The sequence below is a fragment of the Vombatus ursinus genome, unplaced genomic scaffold (assembly GCF_900497805.2).
Source record: "Vombatus ursinus unplaced genomic scaffold, bare-nosed wombat genome assembly UNPS02014924.1, whole genome shotgun sequence".
Taxonomy (NCBI): domain Eukaryota; kingdom Metazoa; phylum Chordata; class Mammalia; order Diprotodontia; family Vombatidae; genus Vombatus; species Vombatus ursinus.
Genome location: NW_020954702.1, coordinates 4,872,948 through 4,892,223, shown reverse-complemented (window position 1 = coordinate 4,892,223; position 19,276 = coordinate 4,872,948). Strand labels below are relative to the sequence as shown.

The 19,276-nt window shown below is 36.1% G+C and overlaps 1 protein-coding gene across 1 annotated transcript in view; it reads left to right on the top strand.

Annotated features, from left to right (window-relative positions):
• GRIK1 (glutamate ionotropic receptor kainate type subunit 1) overlaps positions 1–19,276 on the top strand; it is a 135,092-nt gene that overhangs the window by 101,755 nt on the left and 14,061 nt on the right. Inside the window, exons 13-14 of the mRNA XM_027843653.1 lie at positions 1,701–1,918; positions 16,440–16,665. Coding sequence (XP_027699454.1) covers positions 1,701–1,918; positions 16,440–16,665 — 444 coding nt within the window. The remainder of the gene's footprint in view (positions 1–1,700; positions 1,919–16,439; positions 16,666–19,276) is intronic.

The following is a 19,276-nucleotide window of genomic DNA, read 5'->3' as shown; positions in this document are numbered from 1 at the left end:
GGATCAGGATTGGCTGTCATGTCTGCCCACAGAAGGCAAATTGGACACTTCTGCAATTATTGTTTTTAAACTTGATTTTTACTGGAATTTGTACTCCATTCCACTTAAGTTCCCAAGCACACTCATCCATCCAAAGTTCTGAGCTCATGGTTAATGTCTAACATATTTAGCAAATCACTGACAGGAAAAGGACCTGTAACTTCATTGGTATAGGGAAATCCCAGGCAAAAAATTCCTCCTACTAATGAAGGTTGCTGCTTCCTCTGCAAATTATAGTCTTAGGAACTTGACTAGAGCACTAAGAAATTAAATAACTTTTCCCCAGTAACATAGCCAGTATATATAAGGGTGAGACTTAAACTCAGGTCTTCCTGGCTGAGACTGGTTCTCTCTTCACCAAGCCATGGTGCATCTTAAAGCAGATCAGTTAAAGACAAAAATTTGAAAATTCATGTGATGAGGAATAATGAAAGTTAAATAACCTGATTTTAAAACCTAATATCTTGTTTAAAAGTAGCATTGATTCAATTAAATTTAGTTAAATTTTTTCCATTTCCAAAAGACTCTCATCCATAGCCATAAAAATACTACTTTAACATATAATCTTACTCATAACCAATTCCTTATGCTTCAGTAACAACTTATGCATCCATTGTTCCATTTATTTACCTTATTTTATGTTCCAAACTAAATTGGAAATTTATCAAGTCAATCACAGAATATATAGTGCTAAAAAGAAAAAACCCACCTCTGTAACATAACAGCATTTCTAATAAATTATATGAACTAGTCGTATAGCTATTACAGGAAATAAATATTTTTCCATTGTAGCCAAATAAAGATCTAACCACTCAGCTTTCCCAGAAAAACGAATCCTGGAAAAACCAAAAGATTAAAGAATGAAATGAAAAATTCTTATTCTAGGAGGTGCCTCATAATTTTTTCTATATTTGGATTAAATTGCATACCTGAATCTAAAATAAGAACAAAAAATAGGAATCATTATGATAAAATTTGTTTGTCCCATCCAAAGCAAATTGAAACACAAAGATACTAGCTAATATGAAGAAAATGCAGTTAAAGTCTGAAAGGTCTTTTAACCCTGTGCTCTGATCAATTTACCAAAGGCCTTGAACATTCTTTGATCTTCATGGTGATTATGAGTGTTTATTTCTGGGTTTAAGTATAAACCTCTTTGCCTGAAATATTAAATTATTTCTTCCTTTACTTTCAAACCGTAGCCACATATATCTTTAAAACATTCAGCTAATTCAGTGGAAAATTCAGTCAATAAAAGAATAAAGTCTGTAAAATCTCCACAAAATCCCTCAGATGTTTTCCACCTTGAAAAAAATTAAAATTCAATGTTTTAATATTGTACTTCTATGCAAAAATCTAAAAGGAATTGTTTTATAAATAGACTTAAAAAACACTGTCTACAATAAAATTCATTTTAATGAAATTATAAAGAAATAGGGTTTCAACTAAAAATGCATCTTTAGAAAACAATTAGAAACCTTTGGATTTCAGACAGAGAATTGATTGTTTAATACCATCAACACAGGTTTGTAGAAAAAAAAAATACAGATGATGATTGAAAATTCTCCACAATGAAAGCATTATCTCCCAAGAATAGTATACAATGTAAGTTTATGCTTTTCTTTTGACCTCACTTAATATTCTTACTTTGATGATAACAGGCTCAGAGCTAATGCCCAAAGCTCTTTCTACAAGAATAGTAGGAGGAATTTGGTGGTTTTTCACCTTAATCATCATTTCATCCTACACTGCAAATCTGGCTGCCTTCTTAACAGTAGAGAGAATGGAGTCCCCCATAGATTCAGCAGATGATTTGGCAAAGCAAACAAAGATAGAATATGGGGCAGTGCGAGACGGATCAACAATGACCTTCTTTAAGGTAAGACTATGATAAAGTACATTCTATGTGCTTTCCTCCAAAGAATGGGTAGGAGGACATATCCACAAGAAAAACACATGGATACATTAATACATGCATATACACACACGTTAGATATTAGGGGACAAAACATTCTGCGTGTTTTTAACAAGGCAGTCCTGTCATTCTAAATTTTTTTTTATTCCCTTGGATCACAGAATGATATTTAATCTTTTTTTGATCAGTTTTTAACTGTGGCCCATAGGTTGGAACTCATTTGCCCCTAAATCATAATAATTCTGATTTTCTAAGATTTTCTGATGTTATCCTAATGATATTATACATAGTACACTATTTTGTGAATTAAGTTGATTTATATGGAATCTAAATTAGAATATCCAAGAATTTTGGACTTGGAGTTAGGAAGATAGGTTCAAATCTTGCCTCAAATATATACAAGTTGCACTTCCAGCAGCCAAGATGGCAGAGTTAACAAGAAATCAATTGAACTCTCCCATTTACGTCCAAACAACTATAAAATACTGCCTCAAAACAAATTCTAGAATTGTAGAAAGAACAAAGGGACAGGGTGAAACAATTTTCTAGCCTAAGACAACATGGAAAGTTGGCAGGAAAGGTGTGTCTTACTTGGGTAGAAGGGTAACACAGTCCAGGGCAGGCAGTATCCCAGGAAGCCAGCAGCAGGCCCTGCCTCAGCAAGCCAGCGGGAGGTCCTGAGCTCCAGGGCAGATCAGTGACCAAGGGCCCACCCCACTGTTGCAAGTAGCTAGCCCAATCCCCACTGAACACCTCTCTGTGGCCTAGCATAAGCAAGCAGGGACCCCAAAACAACAAAAGAACCAGACTAGAGAAAGTTATTATGATGAAAGGTAAGATCAAGACACAAATTCAGAAAAAGACAACAATGTCAAAATATCTACATGAAAATCCTCAAAGAAAAATATGAATTGGTCTGAAGCCCAAAAAAATTCCTAGAAGAGCTCAAAAAGAGTTTAAAAATCAAATAAAAGAAATAGAAAAAAATTGGGAAATGAGAGTGATGCAAGAAAATCATGAAAAAAGCATCAACAGCTTGATAAAGGAAATACATACAAAAAAGAAAAAGATATACAAAAATTTATTGAAGAAAACAACTGCCTAAAAAGTAAGATTAGCAAAATGGAAAAGGAGATAAAAAAACTAACTAAAGAAAAGATGTCAGAGCAGCTAGGTGGTGCAGTGAAGCATTGGCTCCGGAATTAGGAGGACCTGAGTTCAAATCTGACCTCAGACACGTAACATTCACTAGCTGTGTAACTCTGGGCAAGTCACTTAACTCCAAATGCCTCACAAAAAAAAAAGAAAAGAAAAAAGAAAAGAAAAGATCTCCTTAAAAATTAGAATTGGACCAGTGGAAGCTAATGATTCCATGAGACATCAAGAATCAATCAAAAAAATCAGAAGAATGAAAAAATAGCAGAAAATGTGAAATATCTTGGGAAAAAAACTGATCTGCAAAATAGATCCAGGAAAAATAATTTTATTGAACTATCTGAAAGCCATGATCAAAGAAAGGACCTGGACATCATACTTCAAGAAATTAGCAAAGAAAACTGCCCTGATATCCTTGAACAAGACATTGAAAGAATACACCAATCACTTCTGGAAAGAGATCCCAAAATGAAAACTCCAAGAAACATTCTAAACAAATTACAGAATTCCCAGGGCAAGCAAAAAAATATTGCAAGCAGCTAGAAAGAAACAATTCAAATATCGAGGAGCCATAGTTAGGATTACCCAGTATTTAGGAGCTTCAACATTAAAGGATCAGAAGACATGGAATATGATATTCCAGAAGGCAAAGGAACTACAATTACAACCAAGAATCACCTACCCACAAAACTGAGCATAATCCTCTAGGGGAAAAAATGGGTATTCAGTGAAATAGAAGACTTTCAAGCTTTCCTGGTGAAAAGACCAGAGCTGAACAAAAAAAAAATTGATTTTCAATTTCAAGACAAACATAAAAAGAGAAAAAAAGAAAGAGAAAACATAAGGGATTCAATAAGGCTAAACTGTTTATATCCCTATTGGGAAGGTGATGATTGCAATTCTTAAGAACTGTATCACAATTAACACAGTTAGAAGGAGTATACATAGACAGAGGATGTGGGTATAAGGTGCATTTGAGGTGATGATATAAAAAAAATTAAGGGGTGAGAAAGAGGATCACACAGGAAGTAGAGGGAAAGGAAAGGTAGAATAGGGCAAATTATCTCACATAAAGAGGCATGAAAGACCTATTACAGTAAAGTGAAAGATGACAGGGTGGGCAGTGAACATTGTTTGAACCTTATTCTCATTGAAATTGACTCAAAGAGGGAATAACATACACAATCAGTTGAATATAGAAATCTATCTTACCCTACAGGGAAGTAAGAAAGGAGGAGGTTAAGAAAGGGGGAGGGAGGAAGGCAGATTGGGGGAGGTACTGGTCAGAAGCAAAACACTGATGAGGAGGGAGAGGGTGAAAGGAGAGAAAGAAAGATAAAAAGGAGGAAAAATAAGATGGAAGGCAATACACAGTCAGTAATCATAACTGTGAATATGAATGGGATGAACTCTCCCAAAAATAGAAGTGGATAGCAAAGTGGCTTAAAAATGAGAATCTTAAAACAACCATTTTATGAGAAACTTACTTGAAACAGAGACACACACAGAATAAAGTTAAGGGGCTGGAGCAGAATCTATTATGCTTCAGCTGAAGTTAAAAAAAAAAAGCAGGGGTAGCAATCATGATTTCAGATAAAGCAAAAGCAAAAATAGATCTAATTAAAAGAGGTAAGGAAGAAAACTACATCTTGCTAAGAGGTACCATAGAAAATGAAGTAATATCAATAGTAAACATGTATGCACCAAGTGGTATAGCACCCAAATTCTCAAAGGAGAAGTTAAGTGAGTAGAGGAGGAAACAGGCAATAAAACTATACAACTTGGGGACCTCAACTTACTCTTCTCAAAACCAGATACATCTACTAATAAATAAATAATAAAAAATAAGTTAAAGAGGTGAATAGAATTTTAGAAAAGTTAGATATGACAGACCTCTGGAAAAAATTGAATGGGGAGAGAAAAGAATATACTTTTTTTTTCTCAGTGGTATATGGCACCTACACAAAAATTGACCATGTATTAGGACAAAAAAATCTCAAAATCAACTGCAGAAAAACAAAAATATTAAATGCATCCTTTTTAGATCATAATGCAATAAAAATTACATTGAATAAAGGGCAGTGGAAAGATAGATTAAAAATTAATTGGAAACTAAATAATCTAATCCTAAAGAATAAGTGGGTCAAAGAACAAGTCATAGAAGTGATCAATCATTTCATTAAAAAGAATGACAACAATAAGACAGCATGCCAATAATGAAACAATAGCCAAAACAGCACATGGGGGAAATTTATTTGTCTAATGTTTTACATCAATAAAACAGAACGAGTAGAACAATTAATTGGGCATGCAACTAAAATAACTAGAAAAAAGAACAAAATAAAAATCCCCAACAAAGCACCAAATTGAAAACCCTAAAACCCAAAGGTGAAATTAATAAAATTGAAAGTAAGAAAAATATTGAGCTAGTGAATAAAACTCGGAGCTGATTTTAAGGGAAAAAAAGCAATAAAATAGATAAACCATTAGCTAATTTGATTTAAAAATAAAGAAGAAAACCAAATTACCAAGGGTGAATTCACCACCAATGAAGAGGAAATTAAAGCAATTATTAGGAACTATTTTGCCCAGTTATAAGCCAATAAATTTGAAAATCTAAGAAAAATCCATGAATATTTATAAAAATATAAATTCCCCATATTAACAGAAGAGGAAATATAATACTTAAATAACCCATTTTAGACAAAGAAGTTGAACAAGCCATCAATAAACTGCCTAAGAAAAAAAAATCCTCAGGGCCAGATGAGTTTACAAGTGAATTCTACCAAACATTTAAAAAAATTTAATTCTAATACTATATAAAACTATTTGGAAAAATAGGTGAAGAAGAGTCCCACCAAATTCCTTTTACAACACAAATATGGTTCTGATATCTACACCTGTAAGAGCTAAAGCAGAGAAAGAAAACTATGGACCGATTTCCCTAATGAATATTACTGCAAAAATTTTGAACAAAATACTAGCAAGGTGATTACAGCAATACATCACAAAAATTTTAAACACTATGACCAGATGGGATTTATACCAGGAATGCGGGGCTGGTTCGATATTAGGAAAACTATCAGCATAATTGACTATATCAATAACAAAACTAATACAAATCATATCATTATCTCAAAAGATACAGAAAAAGCTTTTGACAAATTACAACATGCATTCCTATTAAAAACACAAGAGAGCATAGAAATAAATGGAGCTTTCCTTAAAATGATAAGTAGCAACTACATAAAACCACCAGCAAGCATTATCTATAATGCGGATAAGTTAGAAACCTTCCAAATAAGATAAGAGTAAAGCAATCACCACTATTATTCATTATTATACTATAAATGTTAGCTATAGCAATAAGAGAAGAAAAAGAAATTGAAGGAATTAGAATAGGCAATGAGGAAACAACACTATCACTCTTTGCAGATGACATGATGATATACTTAGAGAATCCTAGAGAATCAACTAAACAACTAGTTTAAATAATTAACAACTTCAACAAAGTAGCAGGATATAAAAAACCCCCACATAAACCATCATCATTTCTATGTATTACCAACAAAGTCTAGCAGGAAGAGATAGAAAGAGAAATTCCATTTAAAATAATTGTAGACAGTATAAAATACTTGGGAGTCTTCCCACCAAGACAAACTCAGGAACTATATGAACACAATTACGAAACACTTTTCAAACAAAGTCAGATTTAAACAATTGGAAAAATATCGATTGCTCATGAGTAGACCGACTCAATATAATAAGAATGATAATTCTACCTAAATTAATTTACATGTCAGTGCCATACCAAACTACCAAAAAATTATTTTATAGAGCTAAAAAAAACTTAACAAAATTCATCTGGAAGAACAAAAGGTCAAGAATATTAAAGGAATTAATGAAAAAATGCAAAAGAATGTGACCTAGCCATACCAGATCTCAAACTGTATTACAAAGTGGTAATCATCCAAATAATCTGATACTGACTAAGAAATAGAGTGATGGATCAATAGAATAGATTAGGTACACAAGCCATAGTAGTAAATGACCATAGTAACCTAGTGTTTGACAAATTAACCCAAAGACTCCAGATTCTGGGATAAGCACTTACTATTTGACAACTGGGAAAACTGGAAAACAATATGGTGGAATCTAGGCATAGATCAACATCTTACACTATATACTAAGATAAGGTCAAAAGGGGTACTTGATTTAAACATAAAGGTGATACCATAATCAAATAAGGAAAGCAAGGAATAGCTTATCTGTCAGATTTATGGAGAAGGGAAGAATTTAGGACCAAATCAAACAAGAGATAGAGAGCATTACAAAATGTAAAATGGATAATTTTGATTATATTAAATTGAAAAGTTTTCACACAAACAAAACCACTGCAACCAAGATTAGAAAGAAAGCAGAAAGATGGGAAACAGTCTTTACAGCAAGTGTCCCTGATAACTCATTTCTCAAATATTATAGAGAACTTAGTCAAATTTATAAGAATACAAATCATTCCCCCATTGAAAAATGGTGAAAATATATGAACAGGCTATTTTCAAATGATGAAATCAAAGCTCTCTGTAGTCATATGAAAATATGCTCTAAATCACTATTGATTAGTGAAATGCAAGTGAAAACAACTCTGATGTACCATCTCACATCTATTGGGTTGCCTGTCATGTTGACAGAAAAGGAAAATGAGAAATGTTGGAGAGGATGTGGAAAAATTGGGACACTAATGCACTGTTGGTGGAGTTGTGAACTGATCCAACCATTCTGGAGTGCAATTTGCTACTAAGATCAAAGGTCTATCAAACAGTGCATACCCTCTGATCCAGCAAAACCACTACTAGCTCTATATCCCAAAGAGATCATAAAAAAGGGAAAAGAACCTATTTGTACAAAAATATTTATAGTAGCTTTTTTTTTTGGTGGCAAAGAATTGGAAATTGAGGAGATGCCCATAAATTGGGAAATAGCTGAATAAGTTGTTGTATAGGAATGTAATAAAATACTATTGTGCTCCAAGAAATTTTAGGCAGGTAGATTTCCATGAACCTCCGTGAACTGCTACAAAGTGAAGTGAGCAGAACCAGGAGAACATTGTACACAATATCAGCAACATCGTGTGATGATCAACTATAAATTATTTAGCTCTTCTCAGCAATAAATAGAATGATCCAAGACAATATTACAAAGTACTCATAATGAAAAAGGCTGTCCACATCTAGAGAAAGAAATGATGAAGTCAGAATGCAGACCAAAGCATACTATTTTCACTTTCTTTATTCCTCTTCATGTTTTTTTTTTCTTTTGGCCTGTTTCTTCTTTCTCAACATGTCTTATGGAAATATGTTTTACATGATTGCACATACATAACCTATATCAAATTGCTTACTATCTTAGGGAAGGAGAGAGAAAATTTGTAACTAAATTTTTTAAAATGAATGTTAAAAATTGTCTTTACATGTAATTGGAAAACACTAAAATTTTATTTAAAAATTTTTACAAGTTATATGACCCTGAGCAAATCATTTAACCTCTATTGATTTCAATTTCCTCTTTTATAAAAAGGAGAGGTTTATGTTGATGACCTCTAATGTACATTATAGCACTAAATGTATTATTCTGTGATTTCATGGTGCTCTCTACTTGTATGAGAGACTAAAGACAAAGTATGCCCAGTGGAGCTCAGACTTTATTAAAATATAAGATGATCTGAGGTACAACAGGATCTGTTAAATTTCATCAAAATTTCCTACATAAAATTTATACGATAATGATAATTACTATTCAGAATGATGACCTGGAAGTTATTCAAGATCCTGAAATATCTTTCCTTTTTTTTTCTTTTCTTTTTTCGCTTAGGCAATTGGGGTTAAGTGACTTGCCCAGGGTCACACAGTTAGTTAAGTGTCAAGTGTCTGAGGCCAGATTTGAACTCAGGTCCTCCTGACTCCAAGGCCGGAGCTCTATTCACTGTGGCACTTAGCTGCTCCCTGAAATATCTTTCAAAGGATGTTTTTTATGTTGAGTATAATTTGTGGGATCAATTTCATTACTAATCTCTTTCATAAGGTAAGTCCTAGTTAGTTACACTATTCATAGAATCAAAGAAATTTATAGGTAAAGAAACCTAGACCCTGAGAGGGTAATAATCATGATAATAACAATTAAACTCCATCTAATAGGGAATGAGAATAAGAAAAATAATAATCTACTCAAAATAAAATCTATAGTTTATGCTGGGGGCAGAGGAGGGTGGGAGAAGAATCAGAAGGGAAGTGAGGGGGTAAGCAATGGCAAAGAAGGGCAAATCCACATAGCATACAAGGAGTATTTAGAGTAGCTTAGGAGGCTTGGTAGGAAAAAAGAAATATTGGCAAATTGGTTTCTAACAATACCATTGTTAGGATAAACATCTGTCAGTGAGATGTGACTGCTTCTACAAATCAAAGAAGTAGATAGGATCTCATAGGGTTGCAGGCTTAAAGTTATTTAAAACTGTCTAAACAATTTCCTTGATTTGGAGAATAATGGAGTGAATGGTATTCCGTGTTACGGTACATCAAGAAGGCGAGATACACTGGACCAAATGAGAAATACCAATTGCCTACTTGATGAAAATGTTTCCATACAAAATTGCGCTGGCACTAATTTAGACAAATCGTAGTTGTACATTAAATGTATTGACAAGAATAGTTTTGTTAGGCCTTGTCATAACAAAACTGGAAATAGATCTTATCACTTATAGTCAAGGGTCTTATGTTGCCTTTTGTCAATGTACTATCACCTCCAAGTAATGCAAAGAACATATCAATACAGGGCAATCCTAAGAAATAATTCATCTCTAACCCTCGATTAGATGAAATAAGAGATGAAACTGAGGAGCAATTAACATCAGAGAAAAGTTGATGCACTTAAGGTTGCTGAAAATCTTCACCAATACCTCAAGGAAGAGAATGGGCTTCTGCTTCTCTCCTCCCACACCTGCCCAGCCTGGAATAGTCCACAAAGGAGAGGCTGTATGGCTCACACTTACATGCCTCAAATCCTTCCCTAAGCTAGCCAATAGGAGGCTGTTAATGATCTTCTACTCCCTGACTTCTACCCACTCCATAGAGGAAGGAAGCAGCCCAGCACACTCTCTACTTCATTCTCTGCATTTCTCCCAAAACACTGCCCTTTCTCCACCCATCCCAGAAGAGCGGTCAGTTGACCAAGCCTCAGTGTTCTTGGTCTTGGACCCACATTAACCAGTTGGCAATAATATTAATTTCACATGTCTGCGAAAGATGTTAATAAGAAATGTTGTGGAGGAACACGGCGGCAAATATCTGAAAAAGATCCCAGATGAAACAACAATGAAGGAAAAAATGAAGCAAAATAGAGGTAAGCAGAGGTGGGGGACTCAAGAATAACAGAATTATAGAATAAGAACTATTTTTGTGCATGGTCAATTTGGGAATTTGTTTTGCTTGATAATGCACATTTCTTACAGGCATTCCGCCCCCCCCCCACCCCAATTCCCAATGGTGAGGTAGAAGGTAGAAAAAAATTTTGTTGATTAAAAAAATAAGATCTAATTTTAACAATTTAAGTGAAAAAATTGAGGTAGATTCTTGCATAGACTCTAGAAATACATAAAAAGATGGTCAGAGACCAGAGGAGTTTGGGAAAGGATATATACCAAGGAAACCAGTACAAGACCTGGTAAATGGACCTAAAGCCTGCAAGCTCTGTGACAATACAAAAGGAAAATATAAGCGATCGGATAAATACCCCAAACACAATGAAGAAATATTATGGGTTAAAAGAAACTCAAGAGGTAAATATAGACAAAGAGAATAACTTCACAATAATACAATCAGAACCTCTGAGGTGGAAAATTGGCTTTGTCATAGGGATTACAAGAATGACAGTCTCAAAGGCAAGAGATAAAATACAAAATTAGAACTGAAATAAGAGTCTAGGAGGAAAAGATCGAAAACCATACCTAAAAGATTCTCTGAAAAATAGAATAGAGGGTGGAGTTAAGATGGTGGAGTGAGAGCCAGAATTTTTTGCTTACTTCTCCCAATACGTTCTAATCCACAACCATGTCGAAAATGTGCCAAATCAAATTCTGATCAGGAAAGCAAAGAGAGTCATAGTGAGTAATTTCTAACTCAGGGCAGCTTAGAAAGACAGAAATAGAGAGGTTTGAAGACATTGGGGTGGGGCCTGGCCGAAGGTACAGCATAGCAGCAGTAGAGTAGCCACAAGTCGAAATGGCAGCTGGCTGCACCTATAGGAGCAGTGGCAGGAAGTAGCCAGCATCCAAAGATAGTAAAGGCACTGAACGCATGGGCAGGAAGAGATACCAAGGACTCTTGTACTAGTACTTGGTACAGGAATGGCTGTCTTCAGGCAGCTCTGTCACCCATTACCCAGTACTGCATCAGATTTCCAGGGCAGAGAGGACAGTCCTGGTTGTGGTCCCAGTAACAAGGTAAAAGAGGGCCTATCTTCATAAGAAGGAAAGAACAAGTACATGCCTGTGTGACCCTGAGCCCAAGAGTAGAGCAGGAATTAATTTCTAACCTTTAGTCCTGCACATCAGCCTACAATGGAATCAACTGGGGTAAAAGACCAAAACCAAGGGGGAGCCAGTAGTTCAGATGCTCAGAGCCTACAGAAAATTCCAGCATGCCAGTGGTGGTGGAGTGCCTCAACAGTCTATAGCAACTCAACCACACATAATCCAAAAGAGTGAACTGACCTCTCCCTGGATCATACCACTTTGGAAGCACCAAAAATTTGCAAGCACCCAGAATGATCTGTGAAAGCAGGAAAAGAACAAAGAAGACAGAAGTTCAGGTCAGAAAACTCTCCCAGAGGTGAATAGAACTAAATACCATATAAAGTCCAAAGTCAATAAGTAGGTTGGAAAAATTAGCAAAGAAAAACAAAACCAAAAAAGAATCTGATCATATAAAGCTACTATGGTGTCACAGAAGCTCAAGACACAAACAGAAGAAGACAATGGTTTGAAAATGTCGATTACCAAACCTCAAAAAAAAAAATGCAGATTAGACAGAAGTTCAACAAAAATTTCTAGAAAATTAAAAAAAAATTTTTAAAGAGCAAAAAATGATTTTAAAACTCAAATAAGAGTGGTAGATGATAAACTGGGAAAAGAAATTAAGAGCTATGCAAAAAATTATGAAAAGAAAATTAACAGCGTGGTAAAAGCAATCTAAAACTGCTGAAGAAAATAATGTTTTAAAATCAAAATTGATCCAATAGTAAATGAGGTACAAAACCTCACTGAAGAAAAAAACTACATGAAAATTATAACTGGCCAAGTGGAAGGTCATGACTCCATGAGACATAAAGAATAAGACAAAGTCAAAAGACAGGAAATATAGGAGAAAATATGAAATATCTCATAGGAAAAAATAACTGAGCTGGAAAATAGATTAAGGAGAGATGATTTAAGAATCATTGGACTACCTAAGAGCCTTGAGTCAAAAAAGAGACTAGGCATCATATTTCAAGAAATTATAAAGGGAAAACTACCCAGCTAACTTAGAATCAGAGGGCAAAGTAGAAAGTGAAAGAATGCATCAAGTACCCCCTAAAAGAAATCCCAGGAAAATCAGAGCCAAAATTCAGAACTCTCAGGCAAAGGACATAATTACTACAAGCAGCCAAAAAGAAAGGAACCACATTCAGGATCACACAAAATTTACCAATTACCACTTTAAAGGAGGGCTGGAGGTGGCATAGCAGAGAGAGTGCCAGTCCTGGAGTCAGGAAGACTCATCTTCCTGAGTTCAAATCCAGCTTCAAACACTTACTAGCTATGTGACCCTGGGCAAGTCACTTAACCCTATTTGCCTCAGTTCCTGACCTGTAAAATGAGCTGGAGAAAGAAATGGCAAACCTCTCCAGTATTTTTGCCAAGAAAACACCAAATGGGGTTACAAAGAGTCAGACATGACTGAAACTACTGGACAATAACAACAATTTAAAGGAACAGAGGATTTGGAATATGATATTGCAGAAGGCGGAAAACTAGGATCAAAACCAAGAAAAATATCCTGCAACACCAAGTATAATCTTATGGAGGGTGAAGGGAGAGTTGATGTTTAATGAAGTAGATGACTTTCAAGCATTCTTGATGAAAAGAACAAGCTGAATAAAAAACATTTGGTATTCAAATCTAAGACTCAGGAGAAGTATGAAAAGGTAAACATGACTGGGAGGGACTAAATGAGATCAAACTGTTTACAATTCTATGTGGGAAAATGATATATTTCAACCCCGCAGAAGTTTTTCATCACTAGGGCTGTTAGAGGGAGTTTACTTAGACAGAGGGGATGGGCATGATTATATCTCAGAAGAAAAATGAAAGAGTGAGAAAAAGGAAGGAGGGAGAGGGCAGAAAGAAGGGAAAGGATAGAAATAGGAAAAATTATCTCACATATATGGAGTGAGCAAGGAAGAATTTATATAATAGAAGAGAGAATGAGGGGGGGCAGGCAGTATATGAAACTCACTCTTCTGAACTAGTTGAAGGAGGGAAGAATATACATGTATGTGCAGTTGAGTGCAGAAATTCATCTTACCCAATGGGGAAATAGGAGTGAAAGGGGTAAGAGAAAAAGGGGAAGGATAAGAGAGGGGAGGGTAGATTAAGGGAAGTAGTAGTAGGGGACGGGATAAAAAAAAATAGGACAAATATCATAGACTAGGATAGAGGGAAATATACAGCAATCATAGCTGTGAATTTGAATGGGATGAACTCACCTAAAACAGATGAAGAAAGCAGAATGGAATAGAAACTATAATCCAGCAATATGTAGCTTACAAAAAAAAACACTTGAAATATGAAATTAAAACGAAGAGACTAAAAAATAGTGGTCAGATAGGTAGGAAATTCAGTAGGGAGTAGTGAAAGAAGAAAAGAGTGACAAAGGGAAAACCTAGAGAGAAGAGAATATCAAGAAGAAGTTGGTTCCAGTTTGAAAGACTGCAGAGAGAGGTCAAGAAGGATTTGCTGAGTTTGAAATCACAAAGAACTTTGGAGAAAACAGTTTCAGTTGAATGAGAGAGCTCAAGAAATTTACCATGGTACACAAAGATACAGACCGGATTAAAACCCTATAACAGTGTAGCCAAGTGTGAAGATGTAGAGGTTTGTTTAAGGTGAAGAGGAAGCCCCTACCCTTGTAATGTAGACAAGGCCATCCTCCCTCTCTACTCCATGCCTCCTTTTATAAGGCAGGGCCTCTTTTGTCCCTGTCCTTAACTCCACCCCCATAGATTTCTATGGACATGTTTAGATGGGGAAACAATGAAGAGGGCAGATGATTTAGGGTCACCAGTTCCTCTGCCTGCATCATCAGACTACCAACAACTTTCTTTAACCCTCAGTGGGCAGAGAACCAGATTCAGGTTTGTCCTAATTTAGAAGGTTTTTAAAAAATGAGATAAATATTAATAAGATTATTTCATAAAGGGTGCAAACCTATGAGCCTTTATCACTTTCATACTTTGGTAACTACAATGCTTTTATCTTTCTGTAACTCTCTGGGGTCTATGGGGTACTCATGGAAGACTAGCCCCTTAGGTGTGAGGCCTTGCCAAGCCCTTTTCAGCTTTTGGTGTCCATCTCTTACCCAATTCTCACGTGTGGCTCCAGGAAACTATAGCATGTGCAGTGGCCACACTCTGGTAAAACTGTTTCAGCAGATGGGCTACAGGTAACTTGAGGGTAACTTACAGGCCTCAAACCCATTGGTGAGTTAGGGGGATGTCTACCCCAAGCATGTGAAGACCACCCCCAGCAGACTGGGTGGATGAGAACAATTATTTCCAACTACCACGAAGGCAGCTGAAGCAGGCACCGTGGAGCACTTAGAGTTTGGTCAGACATCAAAGATGCCACGGTCATCCATTGCATCAGGAGCCATCGCTAGTTGTCTTACCACTGAACTTTGATGACTCTGGAAGAGAGTGAGGTTGATGACTTTGTGCAACTTTGCTTCACTTAAATCCAATTCATGTGCATATCAAGACATCACTGTGATATCATTGGATCTCTTCAAAAACAAAGGATGAACAACGTAACAACAAACTCTCTGTTCACCAATAAAGATGCCCTTAAACCAAATAAGTTATGATTGATGATATCTTTATCTAAACCACCCATGATACAAATTAAAAACACAAAACACACATTAAAGAATAGGAAAAATTTAGAGTAAACAATATAGGGCAACAATTTTGGACAGCAGTGAGGCTGGGTGATTGGGAAAGGAAATGCAGAGTACTTCTTTTATTGGCCCTCCCAAAGAGAAAAGTACCACAATCATTATCAGTCTCTTTCAGTTATACCCTTGTTTGCAGTCCTGACAGGTAGAAGTGGCTGCACCATCTAGCTATCTGTGTGCCATTCCTTGTGTGTCTTTCTGTCTCTGTCTCTCTGTCTGACTCTCTCTTTCAGGAACAAGCAAAAATGAAAATGCTTTTGCCATGTGGGCACTAAGTTCCCCAAATCCTACTAAGCTTTCTCATTTACTCCTTCCTCACTTCTCAAGTTGTTTCCCTAACAACCCAAGGGGAGAAAAACAAAAACAAATTGTTTCTTTTAGACACAAGTTGTCCCAAACCTAGAGTCTTCACACACCAAAAAGTTCAGTTTCATCAGCAGAATTTTATTCCTGGGTTTGCAATTTTTCACAATTGAGAAATACTACAAATTATACTCCAAAACAATTACTGAACAATACTTACTGGAATTTCACAGCATCTTACCATTGCTATTCTTCTTTAGCTATTGTAACTACTCTCCAGGACATATAGCTTGGTGATTACACAATAACAATTTATCCTTACCATTTTCTTTTCCATTTAAAAACCCTTTTGATTAGATGCTAAGACAAATACATTTTTACCAGCACTTGTTAGATACCCTCAGTCCTTGGCCAAGAACCAGTGAGTAAGCTGTTCCAGAAGATCATGGTACTTCAGTTTCAATTAAGCATGTGCTGTTTTAATTCTAGAATCTTTTCCTCCATCTAATCAAAATAGAAAAAGGAGATTGAGGTAATATTGCAAATATTGAGGTAATAATGCAAATAATTCAATAAAAATAAACATCATCTCCTTTTATTAATACTTATTTCAGCTCCTCTGTTTGAAAATCATTACCTTGTACCTAGGGTCCCCATTTGCAAAGGATGAGATTGTTATGTGTTATTTGAACAAATAAGTTTGAAAAAGTACAGAGTATTTTCTCTGTTATCTTTCTACTGCTACATTCTTTCTCTCCATACAGAAATCAAAGATATCCACTTATGAGAAAATGTGGGCTTTCATGAGCAGCAGGCAGCAGACAGCCTTGGTAAAAAACAATGATGAAGGTATCCAACGTGTACTCACCACCGACTATGCTCTACTGATGGAGTCCACCAGCATTGAGTATGTGACTCAGAGAAACTGCAACCTTACTCAGATTGGAGGACTTATTGATTCCAAAGGTTATGGAGTGGGAACGCCTATTGGTAAGATGGTAAAGGTACATGACTTTGGCACTGGATGCCATCATTCTGGTTAGGAAGATAGAAGTGAGATAGGAGTAAGTCCTCTTTGCCCTCTCTTATTTCATTAGTCAACATAATTGAATTATCATTTTAGTACCTTATATATTTAACCTAAGCTTCAACCAGTATTCCTTGTATAAAGTATGCCTGCTGCTCTTATGGGTTTTGTGTATGTCTAAATATGGCTCCTGGTTGGGTTGGGATAATAATTGAGGAATCTCACCTACCTTTCTTCCAGGAAGACTTTAACGACTACCTAGAGAGAACAGGAGAATGTATCACCAAGTTGTCTAGTCTGCTGTCCTCAGAAAGGTGGTATTGGGCTAGAATTAAATCTATCTAGTTTCATTTAAATATATCCATTAAAAAGTAAGGTGTAAAGCTTATATCCAAAGGCTCAATTCCCTTGCCACTAAATGCTAATTAGACAAAAGACAACCACAAATAGTAAACAGCAAATTATCTAAGCAAACAGAAGTCAGGGAATTTATACAGATTAGAATATTCAATTAATAAATACTTATTAAGTACCTACTATACGCCAAGCACTGTACATGAATAAAGGCAAAAGACAAAATCCCTGATCTCAAGAATCTCACAGTCTAATGGGGAAATAGCATACAAACAACAATGTACAGGATCAAATAGAGAAAAAAACATCAAAAGAGTGAAAGCACTAGAATTAAGGGGGAATCAGAAAAGAGTTCTTGTAGAAGGTGAGATTTAATTAAGATTTGAAGGAAACAATGGAAACCAAGAGTCAGAATTGAGGAAGGAGAGCAACCCAGGTATGGGGAACAGTCAGTGAAAATATCCCAAGTTTGGAAATGGAGTGTCTCGTTCAAGAAATAGCAAGGAGGTCAGTGTTACTGGCCACAGAGTGTGTGGGAAAAGGGGAGATAGGATGAAAAAAAAGACTGAAAGAGGTGGGGGATGAAGGGCAGGTTATGCAGGGTTTTGAATGCAAAAAAAAAATAAATAACAGTTTCTATTTGACCATGGAGGTGATAGGGAACCAGTGAAGTTTACTGGCTGAGGGGAGAAGGGGGAGGTTACATGACAGGACTTGCACTTTAATAATATCATGTTAACTGTTGAGTGGAGGAAGGAATGGAGTGGGGAGATACTTGAAGCAGGGAGACCATCTGAAGGCAAATCAATAGTTCAAGTATGAAGTAATGAAGGGCTATCCCAGGCAGTTTCAGAGGAGAGAATGAATTATATATGAAAGATTTAATGAAAGTAAAATCAATGTGTCTAGGTAATGGATTGGTCCAACAAATAGAGGGTGAGAGAGAGTGAGGAATTGATGAAATCTAGGTTCGCAACCTGGGTTACTAGGAGGAGTACACTCAGTTGTAATAACAAAGTTAAGAATAGGGGAGATTTTAGGGGGAAATATTAGTTCAGGTTGGTACATATTGTGTTAAAAAATGTCTACAAGCCATCCAATTCTAAATCTATACTACATGCTGCAGATGGAAGTCTAGAGGTGAGCATAGAGGTTAAGACTTGATAAGTAGATGAGAATCATCAGCACAGAGATGATATTTGAATACACAGGGACTTGCAGGATTAGCAGGTGAAATAGTATTTTATCTAGGGAGAAGAGAAGATCCAGAATATAGAGCTTGGTGGAAGACTCCCAGTTAGCATGTATGACTTGGATGAGAAAGAGACTGAGAAGCAGTGAAATGGGTAGGATAGAGAACAGGAACCAAGAGGGTGGTAGAAAATGTCAGCAGCTACAGAGATGTCAGGAAGGATGAGGACTGAGAAAAGGCCATCATAATTGGAAATTAAAAGGTCACTAGTATATGAAGAAATCAGTTTTGATTGAATGATGGTCTGAAGCAAGACTTGAGAGAGTGAAGAGAGTGAGTGGAAAGGAAGTAGAAGCACCTGTTATATATGGCCTTCTTAAGGAGTTTAGCTACAAAAGGCCAGAGAGATGTGGGACAATAGAAGGGATGGCTAGATGAAATGAGGTTTTTTGCAGATGAAGTACACATGGACATATTTATAGGCAGAAGAGAAGCAGACAAGGGACAGGGAGAGATTAAAGATAAGTGAGAGAGAGGGTCTAATCTACTGGAGGATACAACATGGAATGGAATACATGTGCCTGGAGTCAAGAAGACCTGAGTTAAAATCTGGCCTTAAACACTTACTAGCTGTGTGATCTTAGGCAAGTGATCAGTTCCTCAGTTCCTCATCTGTAAAATGAGCTGGAGAAGGAAACCACTCCAGTATCTCTGCCAGGAAAACCCCAGATGTGTTCACAGAGTCAGACACAACTGAAAAATGACTCAACCACAACAATTCCGGCATCATTCACAGTTATGTAGCATCACCAAGAGAATATTAGTGTTAAAGAAATGGATTTTTGTTGTAGCAAGAAGGCTGAGATCGTTGAAAGCTCTGAAAATATAACAAATGCAATCCATCTTTTTTTAAATTGTTTTTTAAATCTTTAGGCAATTGGGGTTAAGTGACTTGCCCAGGCTCACACAGCTAGTAAGTGTCAAGTGTTTGGTCTGAGGCTGGATTTGAACTCAGGTCCTCCTGACTT